This window comes from Scomber scombrus, chromosome 10, assembly GCF_963691925.1.
Source record: "Scomber scombrus chromosome 10, fScoSco1.1, whole genome shotgun sequence".
NCBI classification, from domain to species: Eukaryota; Metazoa; Chordata; class Actinopteri; order Scombriformes; family Scombridae; genus Scomber; species Scomber scombrus.
Genome location: NC_084979.1, coordinates 22,479,323 through 22,500,390, shown reverse-complemented (window position 1 = coordinate 22,500,390; position 21,068 = coordinate 22,479,323). Strand labels below are relative to the sequence as shown.

General features: G+C 38.6%; 1 protein-coding gene across 1 annotated transcript; it reads right to left on the bottom strand.

Moving 5' to 3' along the window:
- Window positions 1-5,413: 5,413 nt before the first annotated feature.
- LOC133987453 (rho-related GTP-binding protein Rho6-like) lies at window positions 5,414-15,010 on the bottom strand. Its single transcript, XM_062426831.1, has 5 exons — window positions 14,783-15,010; window positions 13,950-14,037; window positions 8,016-8,125; window positions 7,741-7,875; window positions 5,414-7,010 (listed from the first exon to the last, which is right to left on the bottom strand). The coding sequence occupies exons 1-5, from the start codon at window positions 14,900-14,902 to the stop codon at window positions 6,765-6,767; spliced, it is 699 nt and encodes a 232-aa protein (XP_062282815.1). The 5' UTR covers window positions 14,903-15,010; the 3' UTR covers window positions 5,414-6,764.
- Window positions 15,011-21,068: the final 6,058 nt, after the last annotated feature.

The following is a 21,068-nucleotide window of genomic DNA, read 5'->3' as shown; positions in this document are numbered from 1 at the left end:
AAGCATAATTGCAATTTGAATACACAATGAGAGCTTGCATTTGAAATCTAAATATGACTTGAATTATGCAGACGTACAGTAGTACAGTACGGTTTATCAAAACAATATCTGGAAAGATAGTGGACATGGCCGCAGGATTGAACCACAGAGAGGCAGATGTCCATATGGGACACCGGAGAATGTCGCTCCTCACCCAGCTGAGCCTGTGACATACAACCCCATTTTCCATCCAGAGATAGGAGTTATGACACTGTCAGAGCAGCTGTGGCAAACCGTGGATGTGTGTGTTCAGTGTGCGCGGCGCAGGCATATGAGGGAATGTGATCTATATGTCAGTCTGCAGATAGCTCATCAGTAACCAGGCAGCATAGCTTTGCAAACCCCCATCCTTCCTCTCATCAGCCCCTTGCTTCCCTCTCTGCCGCTGCAGTGCTGGAGAGGTCTGATAGGTTGATTGTGAGAGTGTGCGAGACTGCATCGGTGTGTGTTGTTATGTGTGCCTGCCTGCGCTGCCATGTCTGATAGATGATGTGCTTATGTGGTAATGAGCCAAGCTGCACAGCGTCCATTTTCTCTGACTCCTCCAGAGGGTTTCAGATGGCAGCACTCTTCCTTAAATCATCCCCAACCCTGGTTCCTGATCCTGATCCTCAGCAGGCTCACCGTCTCTGCTGCAGGCACCTATCCATCCACGGAGGAAAGGACAAAATGTCTAAACTGCACAGATCACTTACTACTGGCCTGTTCAGATATGTCAATGGTATACATGTGTCATTGTTGGCCTGTACAAATGTATTTTCAAGCATTGATTGATTTTCAGAAATCATCCTGACATGGAGGTAATTTTATCAATAAATCTGCACAACAGACACCTGTTTTCTGATTTAATTTTTTATTTTCTGTTTGCATTCTCAAGTAAAAAGAAGAGAAAAGAATGGAAAAGGAAAGAAAATGAAGGAAAAAGTATAGGTACATCCAGGTTGCAGGTGGAAGCAGACAAATCACCATGTGTGTAATATAACACTTTGTAATGACAAAATTTTGTCCAGTTTTATCAGACAGCTATTAGTTTTATCAATGATATAACATCTAGTTCTATAATTAAAACAATAATAAAAACAATACATCTTTCCTCTGAAAACAGGGCTGGGAACCTCCCTTTTCTAAGTTTGGGGCAATGTCGACAAAGACGACAGCACAGTAAACTTGTTTTTACAGGAATAGTTCAACATTTTGAGAGATACACTTATTTTTCTACTTACTAACAGTTAAATATGAACAGTTAAATGCCTTAAATGTGCAACAGGCCACAAAATAGTTCAGCACAAAACCCCAAGTGATGTGTTTTTTTGTACAAATTGAGCAAAGAAGACATAATGTTTAAATAGTATGATTATTTCAGACAGACACAGGCTAACTGTTTCCTCTGAGTAGTATCTATCTTCCCGTATAAACCTTGACAACAGAGCAAATATTGTGTTTCCTAAATTGTTGAACTATCCCTTTAAATATAGTCTGTTGCAAAACCAGCACAAAAAGGTGCAGTCTTTGTCAAAAGAACCACAGAATCACAGTGCTTCGGTTCAACATCCACTACGGTCATACAGTTTAATCATGCCTTGGAGCAACCTGTCATAAATGACACGCTCAATACGCCTTCATCAGAGGTTTATCTGATTTGCAGCGATGTGTGATGTACATTGGCCAATTTTTGATAAACGTGGGCGTGTGTATGTATCTGTGCGCAAGAGAAGATAAGAAAAGAGGAGCGTCGTAGACAGACAGGCAGGCAACCCAGTTTATCCACAAGACAATCAAACCACCGCTCCATTTCCAGCTCCAGAAAATCAATGTTGGAGCAGACAAGAGAAGAAATTTATCTGAGTCCGGTGATGCAGAGTATATTCTCACAATTGCCTCTCCTGTTGTTGTTTTAAGGTAATGGATAAGGAGGTCATGAGTCACTGCTGTATGCTCTGTGTGTGATAGTTCAGGAATGACAAACAGTGACTACATCCGTGTTGTATCATCAGCGGGCAAAGTGTGACAGCAGGACGCAGCCAGGGAGATCCTGATAAGAGACAATATCAGTCAAGTGAAAGACTAAGCAAATATAGTAATGGAGGTCAGGGAGGATGGATGGTTACATAAGGAAAAGCAAGACAAAAGGAAAGAGTAAAACCAGCAGTAGCAGTTAAGTAACCTTTGGAGAGAAATAGAGAGAAAGAAATGTTGGAGCTGGAATATTTTTGTTCAGACTGTCAAATTATTCACCTAAATCTTTTATGGCTTCAAATACAAGTGAACCCTTTATGAGTAGTGTAACATGGAGCTAGAGGCAGCATATCCTATCTAGTTATGGTTATAGTAAATGTATAAAATGTTCTGCTGTTGAAGAAGCTCTGCTCTATCAGTATAAGATTTAAGATCTTTGGTTTGGCATGACAACACAAGACATGATCCACACTGATATTATGGTCACAAATATGGTAATCATGAATAACACTTTGTTTTAAATATGGCAAATTAAAAAAGAATGGATCACTGAAGCAATAGAAATGATGACTTAGAAAAAGTAGCCTTTACATTATAAAATAATGAGACAGAATATGCGGAAACATGGACGCCAGTGGAAAACTACTTAGTGTCACTATAAAAATCAATCCAAGACCACCATTTTTCCTCTTTTTTGTCAGTCTGGTTTTCCAGTATTGTTACCTGTGCTGTAAGATGTAAGCACAGTGAGAATTGAAGGATAATTCTAATGTTTATGACTGATATCGTTTGACAGGTGGGTAAAAAATTTGAAATTAAAATGGGTTGCACCACACAAACTATATTTATGTGTCGATGAATTGTTACTAAATATTTACTCTACTGCCATCTAACTGCTATGTGCCGATAGCTGACACAACTAAATGCTAGCTAACTGACCAAAGCTTGCTAGCTTGCTAATACAGAGGTAGAATGGAATAAGGTTAAGTATAGCCTGATTTTTGAATTAAATACAATAGTCAGAAAATGAACACTGAATTAGGTTTTTCTTGCTGTAATAATTTTTCCTTTTCATACTGACCATTAGAAGATCAATTCATAATGCACTTACATTATAAGTGATGGGGGCCCAAAATCCACAAGCAATCCACAAAATGTAATTAATAGTATATCTGAAGCTATTATGAAGCTTCAAACATCCCAATGAGTGAAATCAAGCAGATATCTTTTAACATTACAGTATTTTTAGTGCCAAAGTCTCACTTTTTGTTTCTGTACTTCCTCCGCAGTTCAACATGGAAACACAAAGAGGGAATGTGACGCTAATAAGACTGTAAATGTGGCAGATATGCACTTAATATGACTAACTCAGTATGCTGAAGGCTCATATAAGCTTCAGTTAAACTTTTTAATGTGGATTTTGGCCCCAATCACTAACATTGACAGCACACTGAAAGAGGATATTTTAGTCAATAGTCAATATAAACAGGAGGAATGATTACAGCAAGGAAAGCTGCTTTTATTGTTCATATGGAGACCTGACTGATATATGTGTAAGCTCATGATGTGACTTAGCTACTACTTTGAAACTTTGAAATCTAGTAGTTACTAGTCTGACTTTACACACAAACTTAGTAAAGGATTTATGAATAGCTGATAGCCATCCTGAACTCATTAAGTAGGACAAATCTCTTTTTTTTCAAACAATAGAAAGTGGCATGTTTTCAAAATGAATCATACATGTAACATGATGTACTTACAGTAAGTGTGTGGCATTCAGCATGTGTGTGTTGGGGGAAGGGTTGATCCCTCAGGCTCTGTTCATGCTTCAATGATATAACTTCCACAGGCGTGTTTTGACACCACACTGTGTAGCTGCCGTCATCACCTAATTGTAGGCCACGCAGTCCTCTAGAGACCGGACAAAAAAAGTTCAGTTTGATGTCCAGAAATCCATATGAAGGAAGGTTTTGTGACATTCATATTATATTGTTGCGATATAGTTAATAACCAACAGGAATTAGGTTTAATCAGTACAGTTGTGTATTATCTGTGTTATAGCCTTAGTAAGAGTGTGACGGAACTGCTGTGCTTTTGACCTGAGAAATAAGGATATATTATCATTCTTTCTTAAAGACAAAATAGACAATGTGCCGCTCAGCTATCAGTCTATGTTTCTCTTTGGGAGCCTTGAATTTGATTAAATTCCCCAAATAATCGTTTACTCTGATTTGATACAGCTCCTGAAACGATGCTTGAGAAAAAAACTGACTTAAAGGGTATGAGAAGAGAAGAAGTTATGCTCCCAAAATGTTGATACTCATATGTTGTCTGAAAAGTGTGTAGTTTGCAAAGATCTTGAGTATAATTTGTTACTAAACTTTATATTTCCCCACAATGAGTGTCAGTGATCAAATTATGCATAAACCTAATTTTAATGGAATTTACACAGAAATACACACTGACTAAGAAATGAAGTTCAGACATATTTATTTAAATAAAGATTAAAAGATGAAAATAGCGTATGACATTAACAAATACAGAATTCAGTCAATAATTTAGGCCGTAATTGGCAACTTCACACGAACATTGCTTCAATAACATTCTTCTGGGACTTTTTAACAAACAGTTTTAAGAGGAAAGATATGTACAAAAAAAAAGTCTGTGAGACAGAAATGATCAAGAGAGTAAACTGTGAAATGACAGCTTTACATTATAGCTTGTTTAGGATACCATGATGCTCCAGATGGGACTGAGAAGTGATATAATGACTGCAGCAGAGCGACAGAGACACATTTTCAATGGCATGTCGTTTCCAACATCCCACTCGCGGCTGCTACCAGCGTGGGGTCTTTAAAACCACACAGAGATCATGAACAGTCCGCTGCCCAGCCGTCACCTTCGCAGTGGTTTCTGTCTAATGCTACAAATAAAAGGTGAGGCGCCCTCTCGGAGAGCCATCCCCCCCTCTCGGTGAGACAGGAACCCCGCTCACGCCTGACCCTGCTCACACTGTTGCTAGGCAACACGTTAAATTCCAGTGTTCTGTACATCCAGAGAACGCCGGGCTTCTCAGCGCAGACCTACAAATCATCAAGTCCTCCATTAGCCGAGCTGTCAACAGCCACTAATGCCAGAAGACTCAAGTGAAAACAAGAACAACATCAACAGCTACAAAAAAACAAAAAAAAACAAACACCAAAGACAGCCACAAGCAAGTAGAAACATCCAGACAGGCTATTTTATAAATGGAAAATGTCAAGAATACTTTTAAGGGAACTTGAAAAATAAAACCAACATATTTTTAAAGCATAAAAAGAGGAAGAAAAAAACATCTCTTTCCCCACACAGGACCAGCCTGTTTGTGTGATTCAACGTAACCCCCCTCCCGCCCCCCTCCAACCCCTATATTGTCAAACATCAGCTCAGGGACGTTTTATGTAGTGTTAACGTAGCGATCAAGGCTGGAAATGGCAGCAAGGGCGTCATGGATAACAGTTAAGACTGAAAAATTCAGCTTAACTCAGTGATAGTCCAAAGTTGAAAGCTTAGGACTGTTTCTCTTATCGTATCCATGAGGAAGAAGACTCATAAACAAATATTATAAGACTATTTTTGGTATGTTAAAATAAATCCATCCAGGCTAGCATGTGTAAAAAAAAAAAAAAAAACCAATCTTTGTTTTGTTTTTTATAAACCAAGAAAGAATGATTTTTGTTTTTTGTTTCTTAGCTGGAACGTGTATTAAAAAATGGTATCCAATGTAAAGCAGCTCTTAAGGTAGCAGGGGGAAAGTGAGATGATACACCATTAATGTAACACCACTAAAATCAAGGCTTATGGTTAATAACAGTTTTTGATGATGGGTAATGGAAGAGCATCTGACAAAAATCAGTCTTTACATGGCGCAGGTTTTTGTGTGTTTGTATTTGTAGACTGTTAGGTTCATGTGAGTGCTGAGCCACATTGCGCTCCTTCTCCTTGAGATGTGCTCTCAGATTGTCCTCCCACTGCCTTTGCAAATGGACACTCCTCTTGCCAAACTGCTCCCCTCTCTAACCGCTTTCTCCACTGTCAGCTTTAATTTCCAAACAAAATACTGCGAGGGGGTTCAGCCAAGGAGGAGGAGGGGGGAGGTGGGGGGGTAATTTCTTCAATGGCCACTGTTTTAAATTCCCCGAGCCAAATTTCTGTAGATACCACTTCCTGTCGCTGTCAAATTGTACATTTCATCTCGTCACTCAGCTCGTACTGTGACCTTAAGAGACATTCGGATAAAGAGATGGACGGGAAAGGGCGACGCTATCAGAATTTCAAATGGGTCTCATCAAGGTAATGCAGTCAAACGCAGGGTTTACAACCACTTCCCCAATGGAAAAGAGGAGGCACTGACCTTATTTGAGCAGACACTCTCACAGCAACCTTTCAACGTGAGGAGTCTTAAAGTGCCTGCTATGCTCTGTTTGTACACGTGCAGGATTGTTCTACATATAAAATGCCAGTTAATTACTCAGGAATATATTAAACATCATTATCACTCTGTCTCTGCACTGTGCGCTAGTGACAGGATCAAAAGTTCAGTGTCAGAGTTGAATAAAGAGTGTAGCGGTCTTTTTGAAGTGGCCGAGTTTGGGGAGGATGCTGCAAAGGAGAGAGAGGGGCATTGTACAAATCCACATCATCGCTCTCTTTCCCTTGCACACCCTGCACCCCTGCTGGCCATCTTTAGTTTGCTTGTCCTTGCTATCTCGTCTTCCCACTAACAGGATTCACATGATGATGCAGCTTTTGGACTTGTCCTTGTTGAAGGTGGAGGAGAGGAGCTCTGTCTTGCTGGGCAGGTGTAGGAGTCTCTTGGAGAGGCGGCGGACTGGGCTGGGTTTATTGGCAGGTTGCAGTTTGTTCATGCAGGCAAGAGCTGCCGCGCGGAAAACACTGTGGATGCTCTTCTCCGACGTGAAGGCGGAGCACTCCAGGTAAGCCTCAGCTCCAAGCTGCTTGGCCAAGGAAGAGCCCTGCAATGTGAAGGAAAGCATGTAAAATGCTTAGCCGACTAAATTTTAAAACCCTGTTTTCGTGCAAAAACGAAACATCCACAGCAGGACTTTCAGCTTATTTCTGTAAATACTTTTGTTTATATAGAAACGCCCCCGAAATTCTCCACCTACTGGGCATGGGCGGAGGATAGACAAATGTCAGCCACAGAAAACTATTGAGGAAGAATTGGTTTACTGTTTCTGTTTCCGCAGCTGCTTCCTGACATTTTGTTTATTGAAAGCAGATTACAACAGTTTCAGTGAGAGAAAGATGGTAAATAGCTATGTTTGACTTTGAATAAGCTACCAAAGTAGACAATAAAGAGAAAAACACTCGCACAAAGCCATCCTCTACTGGTGTTATTGTCGTTGTGTTTATTCGTCTTTCTCTCTCACACCCCTGCCACCATCTGTTTTGTCCCCAATATGATAACGTTTCTACAAAGCTCCATTTTCCCCATTCACACTACAACGCTTTGAGAGACTCTGGAGGCCATTTCTACAAAGCTCAATGTTTGGGGGAGAAAAACACTGTTTTAGTCTGGTGGAGGAAACAGAGAGAAAGACGTGTTTATGAATTTAGCCGGCGTAGCGTGGAGATGGTCTGAGGTAGAGTAGATCAAAACAAAAGGTGGGATTTCTTTCCTTGTTAGACAGGCGAAACCTCAATAGACACACAAAGGAGGGAAAGAGAAGATATAGAACAAACCTGTTCATGGGAGATGGGCGTCTGTTTCTGATTGGACAGCTCCATGCGTGTGCACACATCTGTGCGCAGGTCTGTCTTGCAGCCTATTAAGAGGATCCGTGTGCTGGGACAGAAGTCCTGGATCTCTGCTTTCCACTACAAGGAAAAAAAGAAGCACAGGTGTCAGCAGTCTGTCAATTGAGTGTGTAATTAGTAAATGGTACAACATGTAAGGAGTGTCGATTACCACATGCAACCAAGTAAGACTGTCATGTTCACAGTGCAGCTGTTCGTACCTTCTTCAGCGCGCTGTCTACTATGTCTGGTCGACTGATGTCAAAGCATAAGAGCACTGCGTCTGAGTCGCTGTAACAGAGAGGCCTGACGTTGTCGTAGTATGGAGAACCTAGAAGGACAGAGTAAGGTTTTAGAAAATACCTCAGGTAGCTGATGGACAGGCTCACAATTTAGTGAACATGTGATTTTGGAAGGTGGTCTCTTAACTTTTGAGCAGCATCTTTAAAACTGAAACCTTTTAGTTAACGTTTTCCACTTGTCAGCGAGCAGAAATAGAAACAAAATATCTCTCTCTTTGGTCTGAATCCAGCTGACACTATTATCATGTTCTATCACAATCATCCTCCTCACATCCACACAGTACAAACACAAACAGACACCCCTGCCAAAGCGATAAGAGAGCAAATAATTTCACTAAACCCAACGCCTTCCCACTGAGTGGAATTTTTCCAGAAAAGTCAACTAACACTGACTCACAAGCGCTGCACTAATCTTATCTTTCCATTACTGTTCAATAGTAAACTTTATTTGCCAAACTTTCCTGTGAGTAAAAACAAATTACCAGTAAATCAAGTGAAGGTGAATTACCATCATAGGGTACTAATTGTTTGGCATGTATGCTCACTGCCAAACACAGACACTATGTCTGATACAGTCAGCAACACCTGAGAGCAAAAATGGTCAATTTGAATAACTGTCTATTAAATTAAGTATCTGTCTGTAAACATTTTATATAGGCACTGTATATATTAAAGAAAGCATAGTCACAATTTACAATGTAATGCTGTTATATTAACAAAAACGAAGTAGAAATAGAATGGTTATTTTTTGGAGAAACTATATGTGATTGCTACCAGTTAAAATTAGAGTTTTGTGCAGTTAGCAGCAATCACATTAATTAAGCAAAAAGTCAGTAATGTTGCTATTAGGCTCCATGGGTTTCTTCCATTTCTTCCTTATTAAAACGTATTTTACTTATTCTATTCGAGGGTCTATGGGTAGAAGATTATGTATTGCTGTACAGACAGTAAAGCCCCCTGAAGCAAATTTCTGATATTGGGCAATACAAATAAAATTGACTATGACTATTCAGACATCAGTTGCAATATTTGAGGTGTTTGTTCTTACTTCACAGATATTACTGATGCACTGACATCATTACCACACATTTCTGACCCTGCAGCCAGTAGTAACTTTTCTTTTCCAACATTTTTAACCACCTCTTACTCTACTAATCCACTAACACACTAATCCCCAACACGACATACACTATTCATCACCTCACTCAGGCAGTCTACACAGATATTATGTATGTGTGTGTGTGTGTGTGTGTGTGTGTGTGTGTGTGTGTGTGTGTGTGTGTGTGTGTGTGTGTGTGTGTGTGTGCGTGCGTGTGTGTGCGTGTGAAGGAAACATATTTTGCTTACATTTCCATAAATATATTTTTTTTAACTGTCAGGAAGGCTCCTGTGCTATAAACAGACTGACAGGATGTCCGCTCTCTATTGTCTTCCCTCTGCCACCTAATCACTCCCCACACACCAACACTGAGAATTAATTTCCTACTCTAGTCCTCAGGGGCTAAACATGCACCAGAAGCTTTCCTCACAAATATAAAGATGATATAATTATATCCTAAAAATAATATCAGGAATAGATACTTCTAATAAGCTTCAAGCGGAACTAACTAACAATCATGCTGCCTTGATGAATATGTCCCCTGAGACATTAATGAAAAATGTTTTTATAACAATATAACCATCAAAACAGCACTTCCATTAAACAAGCCCATGCTGGTCCACTCGGCTGGTCTGAATCTTCGACTTGAAACTGCAAAGTAGGACAACTTATACAACTGCAATCTATCAATATCATATTTTTTTTTAGTGGGAATCAAAGCGGCCATCACATAACTATCCAGGGTGATGTAAGGCTTGGGAAAGAGGAGGCAGAGAGATCTAAGAGGACACAACTTCTGGCACCTACCACCTCCCACACATTAGCAGCCCCCTGCCTGGACATGCAAACACACAAACCAAACACACAGAGAAACGCACACATACACACACACACATATATACACAGCTTAGCGCTGCAAGCAAGAGCTGATGCATTTGAAAGTGTCTGTGAAAGAAAGAAAGTCAACAGAAGGCGTCATCCTTTGTCTATCTCTTTATAAAAGATGCAACATTAACTTGAAACATAGACGTTTGAGCCTTTTTATAGTGAGACAGCCTGTGGCACACACATATTTGAGGTGAAACGTTAAACTGTAAGTCTTCTCTTTTCTGTTTTATATGTGAAAGATCGTATTATACCAGAGAGGGACACCTGGAGTGATATTATTAGAGCTGAATTGATTTGACTTGATGAGTGAATCGACAAAATATTAATTACATTTCTCATTGTCTTTAACTTATGTGATGGTAAACTCAGTATCTTTGGGTTTTTCAGGCTGTTGTTTGGACAAAACTAGACATTTGATGATATAAACGTTGACTTTAGGAAACTGAGATTGTAAAAAAAGGAATTATTCACTATTTTCCAATCTCAGAAACCATCGGCAGTCTGTCCGACGACAATTTAGCCTCTCGGGTCAACCGCCAATATTTCAGAGGTTCACGTGTCACAAGCCTTATCCGGTTAACGGATATCTATCCAAGACTTCCTCTTCCGTGCAAGTCATTATTCACAGTCTGATTAGCAACTTCAGACAGTCCAGACGACATTTCAGCTAATCTCTATGAACAGATAAATGTGTACGAACTAAAAAAAAAGCTAAATCATTTTCAGACGATAGTCGATGGGTTCTGTGATTGCATTTCAGCCATTCCGTTCCGCTTGTTTTTCTCTCCACACGGACTGTTTACCTGGATGCAACCGAAGGCCGTTCAAACGTGATTGGTCACTTGGACTACAAATGGAAACCAGAGCGCTTCCGGTAAAAAAATCTAGTCCACTTGTTTATAGAGATTAACTTTTTTCTAACCAACAATTAATCAGTTATAATTGAGAAAATACTACGGAGATTGATCACAAAAAAATCTTACGCTTCTACCACAAATGAAAAGAAGGGGAATGAAGACAAAATAAAGACTGAGGGGAACTTTGTGTTTGTGTGTGTGTATAGAAAATGTAAATAGGTCTTATGCAATGTTTCCTCTGGAAAGGGTGACTGTCCAGAAAGTTTTTACTCTGTGGGAGATAAACACACAAACCTACATTAGTTCAGTGTTGGTTTCAGTTACATAAGACCTCTTTTTTTGTTTTAGGCAGCACGCACCATAAGGCAGTGAGGAGGTCATGCATTTCTTTTCTCTCGGTCTCCCTCACTTGCGCCTTCTGTTCACAGCGACTGTACGCCGTACACACATTGTAGGAGAGGACACACATACACACATGCTTGCCAACACTCTCACAGACTTCCACCCCCTGCATGGTCGAGGCAACCCCGAAAACAACCCCTCTGAAGTCCAACTGGCACTGCTCAACTTCCTCTGAGCACAATGGCTCAGCCAATGCTGTTACACAAGAAATCTATAGTGGAGTGGATGACTTTTCTTATTGATTTTATTTACATAATTCTTTATGTATTTTTAAAGGTCATTATGCTAGTAGGACATTGCAATTAACACATTAACACAACTCATTTTCAAGACAGAAAGTGGATCCAAAAAACAAAAGGAAGATATTGTATAGATACCAAAACTTTTGTTACCAAATATGTACTGTTTTAAAGGCACACTGTCTTGAATATAGGGAAGCAACTAATGATTATGTTAATAATCTGTTGATTATGTTTGATAAATCTATAAGTTCTGTCTATGAAATGTCATAAAAATTAATGAAAAATGTTGATCCCTGTTTCCCAAAGCCCAAGACGACATCCTCAAATATCTTATTTTTTCCTGACCAACAGTCCGCCACCCAAAGATATTCAGTTTACTGTCACAGAGGAATAAAGAAACCAGAAAATATTTACATTTGAGAAGCTATAATCAGATCATTTGGAATATTTTTCTTAAAAAATTACACAACACAATTAATCGATTATCAAAATAGTTGACGATTAATTTAGTAGTTGGCAACTAATCAATTAATCAACCAATCATTGCAGCTCTACTTGAATATATTAGATAACAGTCTCCTGTGCTGTTCACTGAGAGACAGTCATAATCTCCCATCAGAGGTCAGGGGCAATAAAGTGAACATCATGCAAAAAAACAAACAATAGATGAACTGTGTGATGTGTCTACACCATATTAAAAAAAACAATTAAATGAGAAGAAATCCACTGTAGAAATCAGTCCATGCAAGTCCCACCCCAAGTTTATTGTCCACTCTGTACAGTTTTCCTGTCTGATTAACATGTTGCAATAAAGAGACATTTGCGCATTTCAGGAAACACTCGTATTCACTTTCTTCAAAGAATTAGATGAAAAGATCAATACCACTCTCATATTTGTCTGTTATATATGAGGATACCTGGGAGACCATTAGCGTAGCTTAGTTTAGCTTATCTTAAAGGCTAAATGCAGGGGAAAACAGCTGGCCTGGCCCTGTCTCTCTGGCTCCTTATACAGATTAAATGAATGACATATAACATGTTAATCAATAAGCTTTAAAAGGGTGCTGGTTGGTGGACCTTTTACCTTTAGACAGAGCCAGGCTAGCTGATTCCCTTTGTTCTCAGTCTATATGCTAAGCTAAGCCATGCATCTCTTTACTGTGCATAAAAATATGAGAATGGTATTGATCTTCTCATCTATTCTCAGCAAGAAAGCAAATACACACAATACAATAATACAACCAGCTTAAAGCTCCAATAATACTGTAATTATAGTTTTATTTTTAAAATCGGACGAGTTTTAGCGTCTAATATCCACACAGTCATCATTACTTACTTTTGCAAAACAATGCTATTAAGCAATACATGTGTGCATATATATCTCAGGCAGGGCTGCAACTAATGATTTTTTTTATTATCGTTTAATCTGTCCATTAATTTGTCAATCAATTTAGTTGTTGGTCTATAAAATGTCTGAAAAGGGTGAAACATGTAAATCACTGGTTCCCAAAGCCCAAGATCACATCCTCAAATATCTTCTTTTGTCACGACCAACAGTCCACAATCCAAAGATATTTAGTTTACTATCATAGAGCATTAAAGAAACAACTTTAAATATTCACATTTAAGGCGTAGGAATCACAGAATTTCGACTTTTCCCTTAGAAATCACTCAAAATGATTAATTGATTATCAAAATAGTTGGCGATTAATTCAATAGTTGACAACTAATCAATTAATGGACCCAAAGTTAGACTAGAGATTTAGTAGTTAACGTGATGTAGCCTTAGGGATTTTATATTCCTGGTAATAGCTTGGTTATGTTGTGCCTTTTATGCTTCTGAATCTGAGACCCCTGTTTGTCTTTGGTTGTTGGTCCCATGTTTAATTTAGATTTGAATAATTTGTATTTCATTTAAAACTGAGGCTTTTGGGCCCTGCTTGTCCACTATGTAATCCACATATGTTTGGTGCACCGGAGTGTCGTTCCTGCTTCACTCAGAGACCGATTTCACACCAAAAAAGCTGCTTAACTGCATTAAAACAGGACTGACAGATAGTGATGTCTGGGTAAACCACAACAACACAGTTTAGTATAACAATGAATGAGGGGGAGCTCCATTTACAGATGTTACCCGTCTCCGGCCTGACTGTGTTGTTGGGAGGATAAACGAGTTTCACAAATCAGCCATGAATACAGTACAGAAACTAGTTAGCTCGCTGCTCAAGGACAAACACTGGCAATAAAAGCTCAGGGAGAGGTTTAAATTGGCAGCAAGTCAAAGATAGAGGGCAGGGGAAATCATGATGTCTTTAATGGATTAATGCTGAGCAAGATTTTAATAAAAATATCAGAGTATCCTCACCTGATGTGTCCCAAAGGCTGAGCTCAACACGCTGGTCTTCAAGCTCCAGACAGGCTGTGTAGTTCTCAAACACAGTAGGGACATAAGTCTAGAAATAGAAAATTGAAATAAAAAGCCTAATTTAGCTTTACTTGTCCTTTTTAAATCAGAAATTCTAATGGTATTAAATTATTCATCAAAAACAAGAATAAATGTCCATCACAAGTGGCCAGAGTCTACAGTGACGCCTCGAGTCTCACCAACCACAAAGAGTATTATAACAGACAAAGAGTGCTTTGCATTTGTGTAGCTTTGTTATTTTTAAAACACAATAATCTTTATCAATAAGTTAACTATAATTAACTTATCTTTTAAACCAACTACTCAATTCATAGGCTCATGATTTACAGCATATCACTGATCTAACACTGTTATTATCACCACAGGAAGTATTTTGTGAATGGAAATTTTGCCTATAGTCAAATATCCTTTACTTCACATATGCCAATCCAATAATTATACAGGCTACATAGTATACAATGGTAACATGGGAGTCTGAAAAATATAAAACAAGATATAAAAAGATCACAATAAATTCAAATTAAGTACCACTTATGTACTATTTGTTTCTAACACTACTAGAAACACATAAAAGCCTTGTATAATATTGTCTAGGAATACGTGGAACTGTGTGTCCTCATAAATATATAAATATAAATATTAATTCACCCTCAGGAAAATAAATAGCTAACTGTATGAACATGTAAAATAAATCTTAATTGTTATTTTTCTGCTCAAAAACACATCAGAAAAGTAAACAGCAGACATTATAAGGTTGTACAGACATCTCGTACCTCTGGATAGCAGTCTTTGGCCAACACTTGTAACATCGCTGTTTTACCGCATTGGACGTCCCCGACCAGCACTAGTTTGCACCTCGCTACAAAAGCCTGCGTGAGTCTTCTTTCCTTCATGGTGAAGATAAATGACACGAGTATGGACTGACAGAAGAGACAGGAGTGGGAATAATGGCGGTAAACTTTGTAATCCTCCCGGTGGTGAGCTTTGCACACTCTCCTGCTCGGTCAGTGGGTGATTGGAGCTCAGCAGCAGCAGCAGTCAATGAGGGAGTCACTGCGGAACTTTATATTGTCGCGCCAACCAATGAGCGCTGGGGCGCGCGCGAGCCGGCGCTCCCAACGAGGAGGGAAGCGCGCGTGCACGAGGTCTAATCTTATTCATTACTGATAGCGGATCAATTAAGTACTCAGATCCTTTAAGTACCAATTAAGTAATGTAAAAATACTAAATTACAATTGAACGTCCCACTTGAGTAAAATTAAGTATTATGAGCTTGATGTAGTTAACCCTTACATACTGTTCGGGTCCAATCTGACCCATTTTGACATTTGAAAGCAATTCTTTTTAAAACACATTAATTACATTTTTATGCCTGAAATTTTATGACTTTTTCTACATTGGCCTAAAATGTCCAAAAATGGAAACATTTTTTTTATTTCAAAATTACACATTTTTAAAGGTTATTTTTTTTACCACTTTCAATAAATTAAACATAACATGATTATGGCTGTTCTCATTTTAGATAATATAAGATCATCAAATCTGAAGAAAACATGAACACAAAAAATACATTTGAGGTTTAAAATTTGATACAGGCACTAATTATAAAGGAATACTTGAGCCGGAGTCAGAATATGAACAGTATGTAAGGATTAAAGTATTGAAGTAAATGTAGTGGTTCTGTCCCCTCTGACTAATAGATTATTAGCCTATATAACATCATTAGATTATTAATACTGAAGCATAAGCAGCATTTTACTGTCATAGCTGCTGGAGGTGGAGCTAGTTTCAATTACTTTAAATACTATATAGTTATTAGTTGGTCAGTTATTCCAGTGGTTTCCAACCTAGGGGTCAGGCCCCTCCTAGCAGTGACCAGATAAATCTGAGGGGTTGTGAGCTGATTAGGCTAATGGGAGAGGAAAGAAGAAAAAACACATTTCTGGTTGTTAGATGCTCAAAATGATTTATTCACTGTTTTATAGCCACAACAGTAACAACCAAGTACATTATGGTGGAGGTATGTGTCAACAGTGTTTTTGTTATTACTTTCACTGCTAGAAGCGGGGGACAATATGGTGGGTTCCAGTTGTTTTCGGAAGTCAGAATTTCCGAGTTCCCAGTTGGAAATTTCAACTGTAATGCCTCCTGAAGTCAGATTTCTGACTCCGAAAGTTGGACGAATGCTGCGTTCCATTTTCCTCTGAAGTTGGAAGTCGAAGCTGGGAATGACGTCACACCCGAGTTTGTATCGTTAGTTAAGAAGTCGTAGCCAGGTTAGCCATTGATAGCAATACAAACACTGTAGCAACACGTCCAGTCCACAGACAGAAGTTGGATAGTGCTGTGTGTACGACTGATTTACAGAGACACAAATAATACAAAACTGCTAATAAACAGAATATTGAATACAACTTTCACACTGTTGATGCATGGGGCAGCAATCTTGGATTTTAAGTCAGGGCTGGTGGGGCTGATCTGACTTTCCGAGTCGGAGATCCAACTTCAGGGGAACTCGGAACTTCCAACTGGGAACTTGGAAATTCCAACTTCTGAGTACAACTGGAATGCACTATATGACACAAGCATGTGTCATGTTTTTGTATTTTTTCTCACTGCCTAAAGAGGGAGACAAAAGTCCCTCACTCCATTTTTCCTTCGATAAGTTTGCCATGAAATTTGGTACAGGCTACTCTTGGCCCCCGCAGGCTGAATTGGAACTAATAACTTTGATGATCCCTTAACTTAACCGTTAACCGCCATCATCAGGCCTTATAGTTTGGTTTCTGACCAAATAAAAACGAATGCCATTCCCATCAGCCTCAACTGTACTTTAGATTTAGTGTTAATTAGTGCTAATTAGCTTAATGTTAGCTAATACACTTGGTAAACATTATGGGCTGCCTGCTAAACATCAGCATTTTAGCATTGCCAATGTGAGTGTGTTAATGTGCTGATGTTAACATTAAGCTTAAGCACTGCTAAGCCTTTTTTGGTCAAGTTGAACATTTTCAACTTTGCTAAGTTTGCTAAGTTTGTTTTGCTTTGACTTTGTATGCAGTCAGTCTGTTTAGTGTCTAAAGTTTGCTTCACGTTCTGTCTGAACACATTTATCGTTAATTATTTGAATTGTTCGTATTTATTCAGTGATTGTAACAATTCACTTTTACTTCTTGTAAATATTATTTTTCAAGATGAAAGCCTAAATGTTGTTTCAAAGGCATCGCAACATTGCCCGGAATAAAATTGGATAGGAATACATGCTCTGGGCTTTATTTATTTTCACTCCTGTAAACGTAGTTATATTTTAAAAGCACCGAGTGTAAAAATATAGCAGTTGATAAAATACCCTACCATGTGTAGGTTTTTAATAATAGAATATAAATTCCCTGCAGGTCTTACACACACACACCCGTGGAAAACCTGATGTGTCCTTTTCCTTTAGTAGACTTAAATCTAATTTTGTTCATAGCTGCAACAGAAAAAAGTACACAGAGATATTCGACGGCCTTGCAGGAAATGTTGATTGATGTATGTTATTAGCATTTTTTGTTCCTCTGTGTCACGTGTTCATATATTTTGTGTGCAAGTTTATATAGTCACAAAACCATAAGTCATTAGATAGGACCACATTTGTTATTTGACTTGTGTCAGTACCATAAGTGTTTGAGTGCAGGTATCTAAAGAATGTTGTATGACCCCAAAGCCTTGTGGTATCTCTGTTCATAGGTCGTCAGAGCCTCAGTGACATGTCATTTTGGTCAGATCATGGTTGAAAATGAGTGTCCACGAAAAGGTTGTAAGGAGGACATTACAAAGAAATTCACCTGATCAGAATTTACATGATAAGTAACAAGTGAACTCTTACAGTGAGGTGTATTCACAGCTAGGAGGATGCTGCACGTGCAGATTTTAAATGATTTTAACATGAAACATATGAGTGACTGTATGTGTATATATGTTTATATAATATGTAGCATGTAGTGACGGCTGCTCACGCAGTAAAGAGCTGAGCGCTGGCTGCCAACCATAAACAGATGACAGATGGCTTCATCAATCTGAAATATAACCGAGAATCCAAGTGTGTCAGCCATTTGGAGAGGAAGTGGAGCATGGCGAGTTGTGCAGCACATAAATGGAAACAACTGCTCAACTATCACAGAGGCTCTTTGATGCCATTAATGTATAGCGTGAAAATCTAAATTGGGGCACCAATTGCACCTGCTGCCTGGTGCAGCAAGAAACTCAGTAAACTGTGTCCATTTGTCAATTAAAATCTTCATGCTCAGTTCCTTCCCCTCATATATACACAACCGAAAAATAACATTCCGTAACCTTGCCATTTTTTAATGAAACTTGTTGTTAGTTTTGGGCTGTTTTACAGTAATCATTAAAAGAAACAGCTTCCCCTTTCATCTATTATTTACACTGGATAGTTAAGAAAGGCTGAGTTTAAAGGAATCGGTCAACATTTTGGGAAATACTACTCTCTGTGAGTTAGCTGACAAGATAGATACTACTCTTTGTCTGGTAAACATTGTAAACACTATACATCAATTGTAATTTTCAGCATGCATACTGACATTAGCATTCAGCTCAAAACAATGCAGACCCACTAGCTCTTTTGGTCTTGATACATTGATTAAACAAATGAGACACATGTTATGTAGTGAGCTTAAAAAGGGGCTGATTGAGAGATTTTTACCTGTTTTCTCCCTTTGTGATCTGAATGGGGATAAATAAGAATGATTCATCTGTATTTCTAGTGTTTTTTATCATCATACTATACTTTATTATACTTAATTTTAATAGGTTATTGCAAAAGAAGCCCCCATAATAGCTATTTAGACAGGGTCAAACATTTTGAAAGCTGCCAAAACTTGTGACTTTATGTAATCAGCTATAAGACTAGACAGTCTTATAGTCTGATAGTAAAAACATTAGTGTATTGGTCTGTCTGTGGAGCAATAAGACACCACCTGACAATATCTGGTTTACACGTTGGTCTTTGTCATATGAGTGATTCTCTAGTGTCACTGAATTCTACAGGTCACAAATTTCAAAACACTGAAATCACGGCTATCAAACTTTGTGATCCTATCTAAATACTTTGTGGCATCATAAAACATGCAATAAAGACTGCGCTTCAGAGGATTTCTACTGACCTACGTGTCACTGGTGTTATCCTGATGAAGGGTGACAGCACATTTGAGATGGTGGCACACTTTGGTTTTCTGCAGTGACTTTTATATAATCCCCAAACTATGACTCCTTGTGTACTGCCAACACATTGACCTATTGTGCTGGCCAACGTACTCCACGGGCACCTGACGACTGTCTGACCTACATTTATCATACACAACTGAAAGCTACATTTTGTCTCCACACTTCACCTTACCTAACTCGCCCCACTGACATTTAGTGCATGCACACGTGTGTCAGTGGATGTTTGTAAGCAGTAAGTATCTCTTACACTGGTACTCATACATGATGATGTCATACATGATGACAGGAAAGCTAAAGTACAAAGGTTCAAGTTTAACAGTTCAGAGGTGGCCAGTAAGGATTAAGGATAGGAGCTACTCGATGTAATGTGCTTTAATAAGGACCAACATTGTTACATACAATGATAATGAAAGACAGAGGGTATTAATCCAAAGTTCATTTCAAATAATTTCTGAAAAAGGACCCTCCCTCCTCCTCCAAAAAAAAAATCCATCACATAGCTTATGCCTTGCAGACAAGAAATTTGCATAATTCAACTAAGATGTGGTCGAGAGCTCTTGCATTATGTAAATCAGGGTATGATTAAAGAATATTACCATAAACACAAATGCAATCATGAAGTGGAAATGCATTGGCGACGCTTGTGTGTTAATTGCTTTTGAACATGTCACAGTTAAGTGATGCTGCAAAGGATTAACTATAGTTCATTATCATGAATCTAGATTACAGATATTTTACATACTGTAGCATGTAATGATAGCAGCCGGGTAATTACAGGTTGACTGTAGTCCTCACTCTCAGCGACTATACCTGACAACTGACAAGAGCTCTTATCGCTGCATAGCTCTCAACCTTCAGTGTGAACAGCACCACTTGAGTCAGAGTAATATGTAGAGTTTGAGACTCGCTGCATGAACATACAACAGTAAAGCCACATTATCATTAAGCAATCAGTGTTGCCACTGGATACAGCAAACCCCCTAATCTGAAGAGTAGGACAAAAAGGGGGCACCACCCCTGCCCCTTTTTTTGTGGGTTGGATGCACAAGTGCCCTTTTCAAATGTCAAATTAAAGATTGTCCTTGCCGTTTGTACCTACAACTGCATCTGAATGAAGATAGAATTGCATAAATTAGACCAATTTACAATTTGTTATCCAAAAAAGGAAGAAAATGTATCCCTCATTTCCCTGTTTGTCCCGCCTGGACTCTACATCCCCCGTCATACCTTTGCCAGTTCTATTTAAAACCAGGGAAGTCCCCTTTTTGTTTCGCATCTCTTTCCAGAGAGTATCTGAGTGTTCATCTCAGCTGACAATTGCACTTAAATTTGGACAGTTTTCTTGCTTAAGTTGAAAGAAATTGTATCAGTGTTTCAGTACCATTGATGTCTCATGATGAACAATACCATCACATTTCCTGAAATAGGGATCACTGTGGCAGCTCTGAATATATTGTCATGAGACTGCACTGCCCTCTAAAGGTGTAGGTAATACATAACAGTCAAAACATGCTGTAAAATCAGAACACATTGAACAGGGTAGGGTTTTTAATTTGGCAGGTGGATAAAGTAAGTTTCCTTCTGTGAAACATCAGATTTCTATAGAAAATATCTGGGTACTGCTACTGCTTTGACTGCAACTAAGAAAAGTACAGTATAATGGGACGTGCATTTAACATGAAGCTAAAGAGTATAAAGAGTAGGCTATTTCAATTTTGCAGTACTTCTAAATTAATTTAATTTTATATGATATTTTTTAATTAAAGTAAAATATGTACTTTATAATTTAAAACATTGTTATATTATCAAAACTACACCTAATCTGTCTTTTAT

Bases quoted from the DNA above. Each gene is read 5' to 3' on its own strand.
- LOC133987453 (XM_062426831.1), bottom strand. From the start codon at position 14,902: ATGAAGGAAAGAAGACTCACGCAGGCTTTTGTAGCGAGGTGCAAACTA. The intron at 8,126-13,949 runs GTGAGGATACTC...CTGTCCTTCTAG, and splicing joins CAGCCTTTGGGACACATCAG to GTTCTCCATACTACGACAAC. The intron at 7,011-7,740 runs GTTTGTTCTATA...TTCACATTGCAG, and splicing joins CGCCCATCTCCCATGAACAG to GGCTCTTCCTTGGCCAAGCA.